The following is a 13196-nucleotide window of genomic DNA, read 5'->3' as shown; positions in this document are numbered from 1 at the left end:
GAAAGTGCTGAAGGGACTACCTCATTTCCATCTCCTCCTTCTCTCCCTCCATCTCAGTCTCTCTTTCCCTTCTCTTTCTTCTCCAGTTCCTCTCCTCTCCCTTTTTCTTCTCTCTCTCCTCCCCCTCTCTCCCTCCTACTTCTCCTTCTCCCTTTCCTAAACAGACCCTCATGGAAGGTTGCTCCTGGTCCAGTACCTCCATCCCTCCTATTTCCCATTCTCCCTCTTCCTTTCCTTCTCTCCCTCCTCCTCATCCTCCTCTTTCTTGTCATCCTAAACAAGTCCCCAGTGCCATCACATAAACACATCCTTTGATTCCTCCATCTTCCCTTCTGCCCCTTTCACAGCCTCCTCCTGTTATCAGCAGGACTGGAATGCTTCTGGATGAGCTCAGCTTCAGTCCCTGCTTTGGTTTGTCTGGAATGTCAGCACCAACATCTCAGCGGGAAAACCTTCTACCCCCCACGTCCCCACCCAGCAGCCCGCCAACCCCCCTCCTCCATCCTGCTACTGCCTGCCAGAAACCTATATTTAGCCAGTGGACAAGAGGGCTGGCCCAGAGCCTGGGGGGCGGCTGAGGGCCTTATAAAGCCCCAATCACCAGGGCCCCAAGCACTCCCTTAGACCAGCCCGCCTGTCCTGCTGGGTCTCCTTGCGGTTTCTGGGACAGAGCCCTCCCCCACCTAGTGAATGAGCCACAAGACCTCCTCTACCTTCCGAGCGGAACACAGTTTCCACTCTTCCTCATCTTCTTCATCCTCCTCAGCCTCCCATAACCCCCCTACTCGGGACCTGCCCATGGAGAAGACTCTCAGCTTGTTTTCTGAGGATTTTGGCAGCTTCATGCGGCCCCACACTGAGCCTTTGGGCTTTCCAGGCAAGTTGGGATAGAAGGGAGAGAAGACAGGCAATCTGGGGAGCGTAGTCTCTTTGGCACAGCTGGGAGGGAGACAGGGGCATACGGGTGTGCCTGAATCCAGGACTCTATTGGTTCCAAAAGCCTGTTGTAGCCAATTCCTCTGGCAGCAGGTGCTGTGGGAGCTTGGGTGGGGCAGGTGTGCTCACAAGAGTAGAAGTGGACAAAGGGGAAAGCCTTGCCTACAAAGGATCGGTGTGGATACAACAGATAAGTGTAGTCCTGAGAATCAGCTGTGACCCAGCAGCATAAATGGGATTCTTTGTTATTGTTTAGCCAAAGTCAGAAGACCTTGTTTGAATTCCTGGTTCTGTTGATTTCTGCGTTGCCTTGGGCAAGTCACTTAACCTCTTGGGCCTCAGTTTCCTCACCTGTAAAATGAGAAGGTTGGACTAGATGACCTCTAAAGCCTCTTCCATCTCTAACCCTATGATCAGTTCTGGCCTAGAGGGAACTCAGGGAAATGAGTGGGAATTTGAAGTGAAGAAAGCATCCCAACTGACTAGGAAGGAACCTGGGATCCTAGATCCAGAGCTAGAAGGAACCTCAGAAGCCATCAGGACCAATTCCCTCATTTCACAGATGAGGAAACTGAGACCCAGTTTAGGTGACTTGCTCAAGGTCACACAGATGGCAGAAAGAGATTCAAAGCCGGGTGCTCAGGATTCCAAAGTATTGATTCCTTGGAATGATGGGAGCTTGGGGGGGGAGGTGTTCAGAGAATACTCACTGCTGCTAGTCTGAAGGTGGCCTGGCTGGGGTGGGAGGGATGGAGAGATGTATCAGGTTTTAGAGGTAGAGGAAAAACTAGGAAAGGAGAAGATGGGGAGGGGCTACAGCTGAGACATGTGGGGCCCAGGACTGGAGGAGCTGTCTCCTGTAATCACTCTGGAATGGGAAAAAACCCAGATGCCATGGTGTAATGGAAAAAGCGCTGGATTGGGAGTCAGAAAGAGGACCTGAGTTCTAATCAGGCAAGTCCTTCAGCTCTGTGCCTCAGTTTCTTCATCTGTAAAATGAAGGGGCTGCATTAGATCATCTCCAAAGTCTCTTCCAGCTCTAGCATTCTATTGATCATCTAATGGGTATTTGGGAAAAGAAAGGCAGAATCAGCCTCCTCACACACAGGACTGAAAATCAGTTCATCTCCTATTCCCCATCCCCAACCCCTGCCACAGCAGTTCGATCTGGGGGTACAGGCAACATCAAGACCCTGGGAGATTCCTACCAGTTTGCAGTGGACGTGAGTGACTTTTCTCCAGAAGACATCATCGTCACCACATCCAACAACCAGATTGAGGTTCGGGCTGAGAAGGTGAGTAGCATTCCATCCCAATTAGATTTGAGGATCCCATCCATCCCTCCTGACCCAGTCGAGTCTGTTCTCTTCCTTTGGGATCTCCCCAGCTCCCTGGACAAGATTGGCAAAGAGAAGTGGTTAGGAAAACTCAAATGGGATTAGGAGAAGCAGAAGAGGAGAGAAATAAGGTGAAGCAGGGGCAGAAGGAGATTGGGGGCTGGGGAGAAGGGGGGAGGGCAATAGGATGCAAGGCAGCATGTAACTCACTATGACTAAGCTTGTTCTGAGAGAAGAGATGAGAAAATGAACATTCTTTCTTTGCAGAGATGAGGGACTATGGGTCTGTAATAATGCATACAGTCAGACTCAGTCCATGTGTTGGTTAGTTCCTCTGAAATGCTATTTTCTCTCCTTTTTGATTCTTTGTTGCAAAAGAATATCAGTCTGGGGAGGGGAGGGGAAAGGGACACATTTGGAAATGAAGCCCACATAAAAACAAAACGTGTCAACACCTTTTTTAAGGGGAAGTATAACAAGGGTTAAGGAGATGGAAGATGAGGGAAATGGGAAATAAGAAGCAAAGACTGGATGGGAGATATGCTTGGGAAGGACAGAGAGGGGACAGATCCCGATGGAGACAGGAAGGGAGTGGGTACCAGCCAGCCTCCAGCTCTCTTGGAGAGCTGAGAGACCCACTTTCTCAGGACTCGTAAGCTCCCTGGATCTTGGGTGACCCCACAACCTATCCCTGACCAGCCCTTGAAGCCTCTAAGGTTTGGGGGATGAAAGAAAACATTAGGCAGGCTACTTGAGGCAGTTCCGGCCCCAGGGACCTAACTAAGGTTTTCCATGCCTTACTGCTCATTTCTCAGTAGCAGTCTCTGAAGGGTGGGTGGTGGGGTGGAGGTTGGGGGGGGTGGGGTTGGGGGTGGGGGGTGGGGGAGAATGCTCTAGAAGGAAGAAACATCATATTGGTAGCCCTACTCTTTATGACCCCTTCTTTGGAGGAACTGGAAGGAGATCAACACTTCTGCCCTGGCCTCCTAAGGACACAACAAATCTGTCCACAACCTATCCCTGAATGAACAAGCATTTATTAAGACTTTACTAGATGCTCAAATAATAATAGTGATAACTCATATTTGCATAATTCTTTAAAGTTTGCAAATTCTTTCCTTGTAAAGAAAGGTAAGGGCTGTGAGAGATAGGTGGTATAAATGTCATTATAACCGTTTTACTGAGAAGGAAACTGAGCCTTAGAGAGGGAAAATGATTTACCCAAAGTCACTCAGCTGCCAAATATCATGGCCAGTCCTGAAACCCAGGTCTTTTGACCAAGACCAGTGGTTTCACAGCTAAGAAGCGGCAAATGTTGCGGCTGTAACCCAGCTCTTACCACAACTTACCTTTTCATCCTGTGCCTCAGTTTCCCTGTCTGTAGAAGGGGAGGCACTAGCTCTGTTGATTCAAGGTGAGCCATGGGTAGGCACTAGTAATGGGGTGGGAACGCAGCCAGCTCTGAAAGATGGACTCTGGGGGACTGGATCAGGTCTTATTTCCAAGGAGCAGGAAGGGGAAACCAGCACAGTTACCACCCACAGTTGTCCCTGCAGACAACCCTGGTGCTAGCCCGAGACAGCCCAAGCATGTGCCAGTCCTGATGTCCATGCCCAAGGCTGGACATGACTCATGATCCCTCTTGCCACCATCAGAACGCTATGTCCTGGCCAGAGGCCATTGGGAGGAGCCACCTAGGCCTGAGCATTGACCTGGCTTTCTGTGGGTGGGCATTTGATTAAGGCAGGTATCTAAGTAAGGGAAGGGAAGGACATTCCAGGGAAGACCCTTCATTCTAACCCTATGGATTCCTAGAGTGGATTCCTGAGGACAATATAAACCTACCCCCATCCCTAGCATAGAACCTGCATCCTCCTCCCTGAGACCCCTTCTCCTTAATAAGTCACCAGCTCCTTCACTAATCCCCCAATTCAGTCCCCTTCACTGAACCCCACTCCTATCAGAGACTCCATCTCCTCATTGAGCCCCATCCCCTTTGTTGACCCTGTCTCCTTAACTAATTCCTACTTCCCTCTCCCTGAGCCCCCCTCCCTTCACTAGGCCCCATTTTCCCCCTTTTCCCCTCTCTTGAGGCCCTACCTCCCTAACTGATCTCTATCTCCCTTATTCTAGACCCATCCTCACTCCCTCCATCATCACTTCAAGCTTCTCCACCCCACTCACTTTCCCTCCATCCCATTTGCTGAGGTCCCTCTGTCCCCCATCCTGGGTCTGAGAGTATCTTAAATGTGCTCGATTAACCACCAGAAGATTCAGGAAAAAAAAATACCTGAACACATGGTATAAGCTCTTAAGTGCTGGCCACAGACAGGTGCACTTAGCTTCTGGCCACACCCTCCTCACTGTCCCAGTACACATTTCTCTAACTTATGGTTTATAGGGTTTAGGGAAAAAAGAGAAAATTGCAAGTTCCTTGTTTCCTTCAGGAAGGTCACGGCAAGGCCAAAGTGACTTGTGTTGACCCCCTGCCTCCTCTACCCCCAGCTGGCCCCAGATGGCACTGTCATGAACACCTTCACCCACAAATGCCAGCTCCCAGAAGATGTGGACCCCACATCCGTGACCTCAGCCCTGGGCGATGACGGGAGCCTCACCATCCGTGCCCGACGCCATCCCCACCCGGAGCACGTGCAGCAGACCTTCCGAACTGAGATCAAAATTTGAGGGGCCACAGCCACAAACCTCCCTGGCCTGCCCAAGGAGGGTGTCCTCCTCTGCTTTCCCCCCACTAACAAGCTCGATAGAAAAGCTTTCATTCTCTCCTCCTCATCCCCCAACTCTTGGCTGGGACTTGGATGGAGCTCTGGGTTCCATGTCTTAGATCTTGGTCCTGGGACCTTAGTTCCAAGTCTCTTAACTCCATACTCCCCAACCCTGGTTCCAACTCCCCTTTGGTGGCCCCTGGTGGGTCACCCCAAAAGCCCAGGGCACTTGATTTAGATTGGAGTGGAAACTGTGATCCTCTTTACTACCCCTAGGACAGGCCTACCCATGAACCCCATGTAAGTTCTAGATCAATACATTGGGACTCATGCTTAGTTGGCTCTGGGTTCCAGTTCTGAACAGCTTAGAGCAGAACCTCTCTCAAGGGGGTATTCTCAGCTTCTGGGGTAAGAAACTTGGATGGAAGAGGGAGCTTTGGAGAAGGGACTTTGTTTCTGAAAGCCAGGACAGCTGTTACTAACAGAAAATATTCTTGGTGCATCCTTCAGTCTGTCCTGGGTCCCAGGTACATGGAGGAAACCAAAGTAGGAATGAGGGGTCCCTCAGTACCAGTGTGCAAATAAAAACTCTTTCCCTTTTTCTTAGGATTAGAAGTCAAATACAGATAGAGACCCTCCAGGGGAGGTGGGCTAAGACTTGGCTTAAGCTAACTCCCTTCTCCCATTCAATCCCCTGACAATGCCTTAGTGGACTGCTCTTGTCCCAGCACCCAACAGAGTGCTAAGAAAGGGAAGGGGCCAGTAGCCCCAGCAAATAATCAACAAGTAATTATTAAGTACCTGCTATCTCATGGCCACCCTTTCTCCCATCACCAGTAACCACATGTCCTTAAAACATCCTAGGTCAATGAAAGAGTGCAGGACTTGAAGTCAGAGAACATTAGCTCAAATCCCAGATCTGCTCTTGGTCACCTGTGTGACCTTAACCATGTCTCCTAATCCCTCTAAGCCTCAGTTTCCTCAGTTGTAAACTGAGTGGATCAGACTATAGTAGGTTTAAGGTCCTTTCCCGTTCTCCAGCCTGTGGTCCTTTAGAACGGATCCCAATTCTACAACCTGATTTGGATTTGTCATGATGCGCCTGCTGGGCCTCCCTCCATCCCCACAGCCTTCCCTCTGTTGCCTACAGTATTGTTCTGGACCTCTGGGAATCTGCACCTCATCCTGACCAGAGGAATGGAGAAAGGGATATGGGGATACCTCCACATACTGTATCCTTTCCTTGCTAGGTCCCAAACCCATTGTCCCCAGCCTCCCCTGGTCTTCTCCCTGGCCAGAGTCTATAAACCCAGCTCCACGATGCAGTTTCATTCTGGCTTTACCATCTGATGAGCCTGTAATGAGAGGGGAGGGGAGATGGCAGGTAGTCTACCTACTTTGGGCAAATAAGAATAATCTTAAGAACTTAGCATTTTACAAAGTGCTTTGCCCACAAAAGCCTTACGAGGTAGGTAGTGCAATTATTCCTCCCTCCATTTTTCAGAAGAGGAAACTAAGGCTTAGTGTTAGAATTGATTCATGGTCAGCGTCCGAACTGGAACTCAAACCTAGACCTTGCTGACCCTAAGGCCAATTCCCTTCACTCACACCAGACTCTGAAGTTATCACACAACCTCCTCTCTCTCGCACCCCAACCTGAACTCTGGCTCCCAGTTCCCTCTTTCTTCCAGGCCCACTGTCATCCCAGGGACCTCCAATCCTAGCCACCACCTGTGCCCTGGGGCAGGGGGAGCTGCCCATTGGTGTCCTGTCTGTATATAGGGATTTTTCTAACCTGGGTTGGTTCCTGATAAATTATTTATGACTCCTGCCGTCTACTGTCTAAGAGTCTCAGCCTCAGCCCCTTGAGAAATAATAACAATCAGAACTGACATTTGCACAGTACTCTAAGGATCGAAATGGCTTTACTTAGATTGTTCCATTTCAGACTCACAATAGCCCTGGGAGAAAGGCACTGTGGAGGACAGGAAAGGGAATAAACATTTATTTATACAGTTCGCTATGTGCCTGGTACTGTGCTAAGAGCTTTACCATTATCATCTCATTTGATCCTCACAACAACCCTGGAAGGGAGGTGTTCTTATTAACCTTATTTTATAGATAAGAAAACTGAGGCAGAATTGAGGTCACAGAGCTAGTAAGTATCTGAGGCTAAATTCGAACTCAGGTCTTCCTGATCCTAGACCTAGTACTTTATCCACTGTGGGTACCCCCATTTTACAGATGAGGAAACCAAGGCTCAGTGAGGTTGTTTAGCATAATGTAGTAGAAAGAGTGCTGGATTTGGAACCTGAAGATCTGAGTGTAAATTCTGCCCCTGGAACTTGATACCTGTGCAACCTTGGACAAATCACTTAACTTCTTTGGGACTCAGCTTCCTCCAGTGCAAAATAAGAAGCTTGGATAAAGTGATTTTTTTTTGAGGGGGAGGCAAGACAATTGGAGTTAAGTGACTTGCCCAAGTCACAGTGTCAAATGTTTAGGACTGGATTTGAACCAGGTCCTCCTGACTCCAGGGCTGCTACACTATTCACTGTAACACCTAACTGCCCTTGAAGTGACTTCTAAGGCCCTATCTGGTTCTGGATCTATGATTCTACAACCCACCCAAGGCCAATGTTGCAGGCCAGGCTTTGAAGTCAGATGTTCCCACCTCCAGATGCCTTCATGATACCTCTTCTGATGCTTTATGTCTTGGGGTCAGAGGAATCCTTGGTGAACAATATTTCTTCTTTTGCTTCTCCACGCACTGGGCAGGCCGTTCTCCTCAATGAAAGGTTTTCTCCTCTGCACCAGGGCAATGCCCATGGCATGGAGACTCCATCTGTTCACAGTCAGTCAAGAAGTACCTACTGTGTGCTTTTATTTTATGTCTGAGATTTTTTACAGATTTTACATTTTGCATTTAACAGATGAGTCCCTGCCTTTCCTAAACTGACGTTTGTCTGCTAGTTCCTAGTGTGGTGTGCCCTGCTCCAAAACATCCAAGTTTCTTCCTAAATCAATTAATCAATCAATGAAAAAACCTTGACTAAGCACCTTCTATATTCCAGAAGCTAAACAAAGACAAAAAATGAAGCACTTACCACCCTTGAGATACTTTTATTCTATCGGAGGAGACAACATATAGACATAGAACTCTATATAAAATAAACTAGACCTGTAATTTCATTGGTATACGGAATTTATGGATGAGGAAAGTCCCACCAAAGCAGACCTCTCTGTCTTTGGTCCCAGGGTTGCCCAGGGCCTAAGAGGCCATTGCAGGTCAGAGGCAAGACTTGGCTGATTCTCTACCTATCATACGGCATTGCCTTTCATACATTTGTCTAAAATGTGTACAGAATAAACACAAGGCGATTTGAGGGGAGTGGGAAGCCTTTGTGACCCCGGGAGACGCACCTTTCCCTCTGTTTGGGGGCCTCCCTGGTTAGAGAACCTCCACGTTCTGTCTTCTCTCTCATCTAGAGGTCTATGAATATAGAGTTTGTGTCTACACCATTCACCATTCTTTCAGCTTTAAAAATAACAACACACAACACACACACACACACACACACACACAAACCATACTATTTCTGGAGTACTTTAAAATTTATTTCCTTTTCTTCTGTTGCCTACTTGTGATATGGAAGTGACTCTGTGTTCTCAAAAGCCACGCCAAGGGAGTAACTGATCTCATGCTTCCTTCCAGCAATGCTCCATGTCTAAGAATGCGAGTTTATATAGCACTTCGAAGTTTGCGAAGCACTTCACAAATGTTATCTCGTTTGATCCTCACAACAGGAGGTAGTGGCTATCATTATTCCCATTTTATTGATGCAAATAACTGAGACCAACAGAAGCTAAAGTGACTTGTCCAGAATCACACTTCTAGTCGGTACTTGAGGCTGAATTTGAACTCACTCTTCCTGATTCCAGGTCTTTGGCTCTAACCACAAGCTGAATAGCTGTCTGAGAGCCAGCCTGACTGTTTTGAGTGTACCACTAAGCTGGTTGTAGGGTAATTATCTTTGGGGCCAAGGCCATTCCCTGAGATCATTAGGGTCAAGATCTTCAGCATCAAGTACCCAAGCAGATGAAACTGCAGAATTTTAAAGTCTTATAGGTTTGCTAAGCTCTTTCCTTACAATAGCATTGAGGTGGGAAGAGGGAAGCACTTTCCTTCCCATTTTACAGATGAGAAAACTGATGTTCCAAGAGGTGAGTGGATCCTCCAGGGTCACACACTGAAGAAGAATGCAAAGGGTGGACAGAGAAGGCTTCATGGAGGTGATGCCAACCAACAGAGAACTTGAAGGAAGGGAAGGACTCTAACAACTGGACATGGTGGAGGTCCCAGATGGGAATTCCTTCCAGGTTGGGGAATGAAGGATAGTATGAAAAAAAACATCAAAATTCCACAGAGGAAAAAAAAAGACTCCAGAGAAGGGTGGAGTAGACCATTCTGACTGGGACAGATGGAGCATATAAAAGGGAATAATGTGAGATGAGGTTGATTTGGTAAACTGGAGTCAGATAGACCTTCTTAAGGGCAGCTAGGTGGTTCCATAGTGCCTAGAGTGCCAGGCCTGGAGTCAGGAAGGCCTGAGTTCAAATCCAGCCCCAGACACTAGCTATGTGACCTGGGCAAGTCACTTAACCCTGTGTTAGCCTCAGTTTCCTCAGCTGTAAAATGAACTAGGGAAGAAAATGGCAAACTACTCCAGTATCTTTGCCAAGAAAACCCCAACTGGGGTCATGAAGAGTCAGACAAGACTGAAATGAGTGTACAACAAACATACCTTCTTAACCTTGTCTTTTCCCAATTACCTTCCCTCCTACCATTTCACCTTTTTTCCTTCTGGCACCTTTGATACTTAGAACCTCTATGTACTCTCAGTCTACATCAATATGAAGCCCCTGTTATTCCAGTCCCTTTCCTGTCCATGGGAAGAGGAATATTTAATCACAACAGAAGCCTCAGTATTGATAAAAAAATTAATCAATTTTGGGCAAAAAAACTGAAAATCTTAAGAAAAAAGGTGCTATTTTCATTTAGGTTGCTCATTGAAGATAAGAAATTTAAAAGAGAAAGGCAGATTGAGAAGTAAACAGTTAAAAGAAGTTGTTTGAGGAAGAGATTTGGATATTTGGACAAGAGCTTAAAATATAGGAAGGACAGGCTACTGACCAGGGATGGAGTCTACCTAACCAGGGTTATAGTAAGAATGTATTTGCCTAGAGTCTTGCAATTCTAATCAAAACAATTAAATTAGGTTGCTCTTGGGTTGTTTTTTGGCTTTATTTTCCAGTGAAAAAAATCCAGGTGAACAATTTTAAACTAAAAAGGGAAGAGGAAGGAGAAAATGGTCTGTGGACTTCATTGAACTTGGAGTCCTGAAGACCTAGGCTCATATAGTCTAGGACTCTTACCAGCTATGTGACCAAGAGTGAGTCAGTTTAACCCCTCTGGGTCAGAGGCAACCCTCAAAGTGGGAGAATTCACAGGTCCTTGTATATCACAGATAAAATCACAGGTTCTTGATGTATCTGTGTATATCCAGTAAGACAGATACTATATGTGGGGAGTAAAGTTCTGTTGTCCACATTCCTAGGTGATAGGGGTTGTGACCTAGCATGGACAGGTTAGAGGTCAGAGACTAATTCGAAGGCCCAAGGAGCTGTGTGAGAAAGGGCCTATCAGAGAGGAGAACATGGAGTCACATGGTCAGGGGACAGTGTGGAGGGAGATCCAAAGTTCAGAAAACAGTATAAGAAGCCCCATCTTCCTGCACATGTTGTAGTCTTCCTGTAATCTTCCTGTAACCTTACTGGGAGAGGCTACCCATCCATTCAGGGGGAATGGACATAAAGATTAATAAAGGCCTTCCTGATTTCACAACAGGTATTATTCTTTATTTAAGGTGAGCATGTTTTTCGCTGTTGGGGGCTTATAAGACTGGCTCTTCTAACACTATAGAAGCCACTAATAAATCCCACAGCCGTCTTGCCTCTAGATGGGCATTAGGGCTGGAAAGCCAGGATGCCTAACTTTCATGGGGCCCCCAGCACCTTAAGTTGTCTGGTCCTTTGTTGGGGAGAGTGGGATTCAGCCTTTCTATCTGCAGAACAGCGAATGGAAAAGATTGTGGCACAGAAAGAGTCTCATGGCTAAAGGGGAGGTGGGGGAAGTGCTACACTGTGACTCACACCACATCTACAGGACAGGTGCCAGGGGGCTCAGACTTTAATCTTGGCATTGACTCTCCTGGGTAGGGCCCTGTGGTCTGGCTTGGTGGCCCATGAAAAGTGACCTCCCACCTCTGGAGGTTGGAAAAACACTTGATTGATAATTGACTTGGTGAACTTGTGGGTGGGGGTGGAAAAAGGGAGAGGGATTCTTTATTTAAAAAGAAGTAGTAGCAGCAATCATAGTTATGAGCCAGTGCTCACTGCTCTACGCAGCTTCCTCCTAGCCCAATGGTCCACCCCCTCCCTGACTCCAGAGTCCACTGGCACAGGGAGTTGGGCACAAGTTTCTCTGGATTCCAGCCTCTATGTCCCAGGCAGCTGGGGGCACTGTCCCTTTCCCTCCCCCATTGTCTAAGGAGGCGGGGGAGGGGTTATTTCCAGCCTCACTGACTCATTCATTCCCCTGGCTATTTGCAGCCCAGTCCACTCAGCTGTCTGGAGTAGGGGGATGGGGTAATAGAAAGACGGGTTCCAGGGTCTCCTTACACACAGATTTCCCCTCTCTGGGTCACCTTTTTTCTTTCTGTCCTCCAAACCTCATCTCATCTCCCTCTCCTCAAGGTTTCTGTAGGGAGATACAGTGAAAGGAATGGGAATTGAGAGGGGCAAGTGGGAATACTTAATTTGGGGGATTCCATAGACCTCGGGGCACCCCTGGAAGCACCAAGTGTCAGAAGGCCAGTCCTCAGAGGCTCCCAACCTCCTCCTCCCACCACCCTCAGGATCAACAGTACAAGGTCCATTCAGATCTACCCCCCTCCAAGGTGGGCACAGATACTAATTCTGTCTCTTATCACACCCCAGAATCCTATTCTGGTACCTTGACACTGAGCTCCAGACCCCCTCAGGGACAGTGGGAGGAAGGGGGAGTGAATAGAATGGGAAACCTTGACTATCTCAGCAATGCTTAGGTCTCCTTCCTTCTCCTTCCTCTCCTTTTCTTATCTTTCCCTGACCTTCCTTACAGACTGTCATTCTTTACCTCTCCTTCCTGCCCTCTACCCCTCCATTCCTTACTCTCTCTCATCCCTCTCTCTCTCTGTGTGTCTCTCTGTGTCTCTCTCTCTCTGTGTCTCTGTCTCTCTCTCCCTCCTTTGCTCTCTTCTTTCCTTCTCTCTCTCGCTCTCTCTCTCTCCCCTGCCAAGGTCACCTCTGTGGCTCTGGCTGGCAGCTGGAGAGACTGGGTGACAGCTTTTCAACAGCTCCACCCAACTGGACTCTGGGAAGGCCTGGGGCTCTTTGTCTCCCTGGTCCCTTCCCCCTCCATATCCACCTCCTAGCCAAATGTCAGTGTGGCCCTCCTCCAAGGTCATGCCTCCCTCACTCCTCCCTTTTGGGGTCCAGTCCTAGATCAGTTCTCCCCCACCCCCACCTGTACCAGAGGACACAACTCTCCATCTCCCACCTTCCTGCCTTTGCCTTGGCTGTCTCTGATGCCTGAAATGCTCTGCACCTCTCATCTTCTCCATTTAGTTTCCCTGGCTTTCTTTTTTTTAATTAACTCATCAGTTGATTAATTAATTAATTTTAAGTTTTCAACATTTCCTGTCTTTCTTTTTTTAATTAATTGATTAATTAATTTTAAGTTTTCAACATTTCCTGGCTTTCTTTTTTTAATTAATTGATTAATTAATTTTTAGTTTTCAACATTTCCTGTCTTTCTTCGGCAGACCTTTCCCTATCCTCCAGCTTCTAGTCCCCTCCGTTTCCCCATTGCTTTCATCTATTCTGCATATTGTACGTACTTATTTACTGTGTTGCATCCCTTATTAGAATGTACTCCTTGAAGGCAGGGACCATGTTTTTGCTTTTCTTTGGCATACATTAAGTGCTTAATAAATGCTTGCTGACTGACTGATATTCCCTCCGATGGTGCAGATTGCAACCCAACTACTCCTACACTTTCTGGGTGATATTTTGTCCATGTCCTTCCATGAGTCCATTA

The 13196-nt window shown here is 47.5% G+C and overlaps 1 protein-coding gene across 2 annotated transcripts; it reads left to right on the top strand.

The window, feature by feature from the left end:
* The first annotated feature begins 494 nt into the window (after positions 1-494).
* On the top strand, positions 495-7014 carry HSPB7 (heat shock protein family B (small) member 7). 2 transcript variants are annotated; one of them, XM_072608996.1, is made up of 3 exons: positions 495-877; positions 2095-2231; positions 4779-7014. In XM_072608996.1, exons 1-3 carry the CDS (start codon positions 691-693, stop codon positions 4956-4958), a joined length of 504 nt encoding a protein of 167 aa, XP_072465097.1. In that variant the 5' UTR covers positions 495-690; the 3' UTR covers positions 4959-7014. The 2 variants fall into 2 exon arrangements, with proteins under 2 accessions (XP_072465097.1, XP_072465098.1); XM_072608997.1 differs by having other exon boundaries at positions 600-877; positions 2098-2231; positions 4779-6228.
* Positions 7015-13196: the final 6182 nt, after the last annotated feature.

Source organism: Notamacropus eugenii, chromosome 5 (assembly GCF_028372415.1).
Source record: "Notamacropus eugenii isolate mMacEug1 chromosome 5, mMacEug1.pri_v2, whole genome shotgun sequence".
NCBI lineage: Eukaryota > Metazoa > Chordata > Mammalia > Diprotodontia > Macropodidae > Notamacropus > Notamacropus eugenii.
This window is presented reverse-complemented; position numbering and strand designations above follow the sequence as displayed.

What these genes read in the sequence shown, in the direction of transcription:
- HSPB7 (XM_072608996.1), top strand. Translation starts at nt 691, where the DNA reads ATGAGCCACAAGACCTCCTCTACCTTCCGAGCGGAACACAGTTTCCAC. An exon ending in TGAGCCTTTGGGCTTTCCAG is followed by an intron (nt 878 to 2,094) that starts GCAAGTTGGGAT and finishes CCCCTGCCACAG; the next exon opens with CAGTTCGATCTGGGGGTACA. An exon ending in TTGAGGTTCGGGCTGAGAAG is followed by an intron (nt 2,232 to 4,778) that starts GTGAGTAGCATT and finishes CTCTACCCCCAG; the next exon opens with CTGGCCCCAGATGGCACTGT.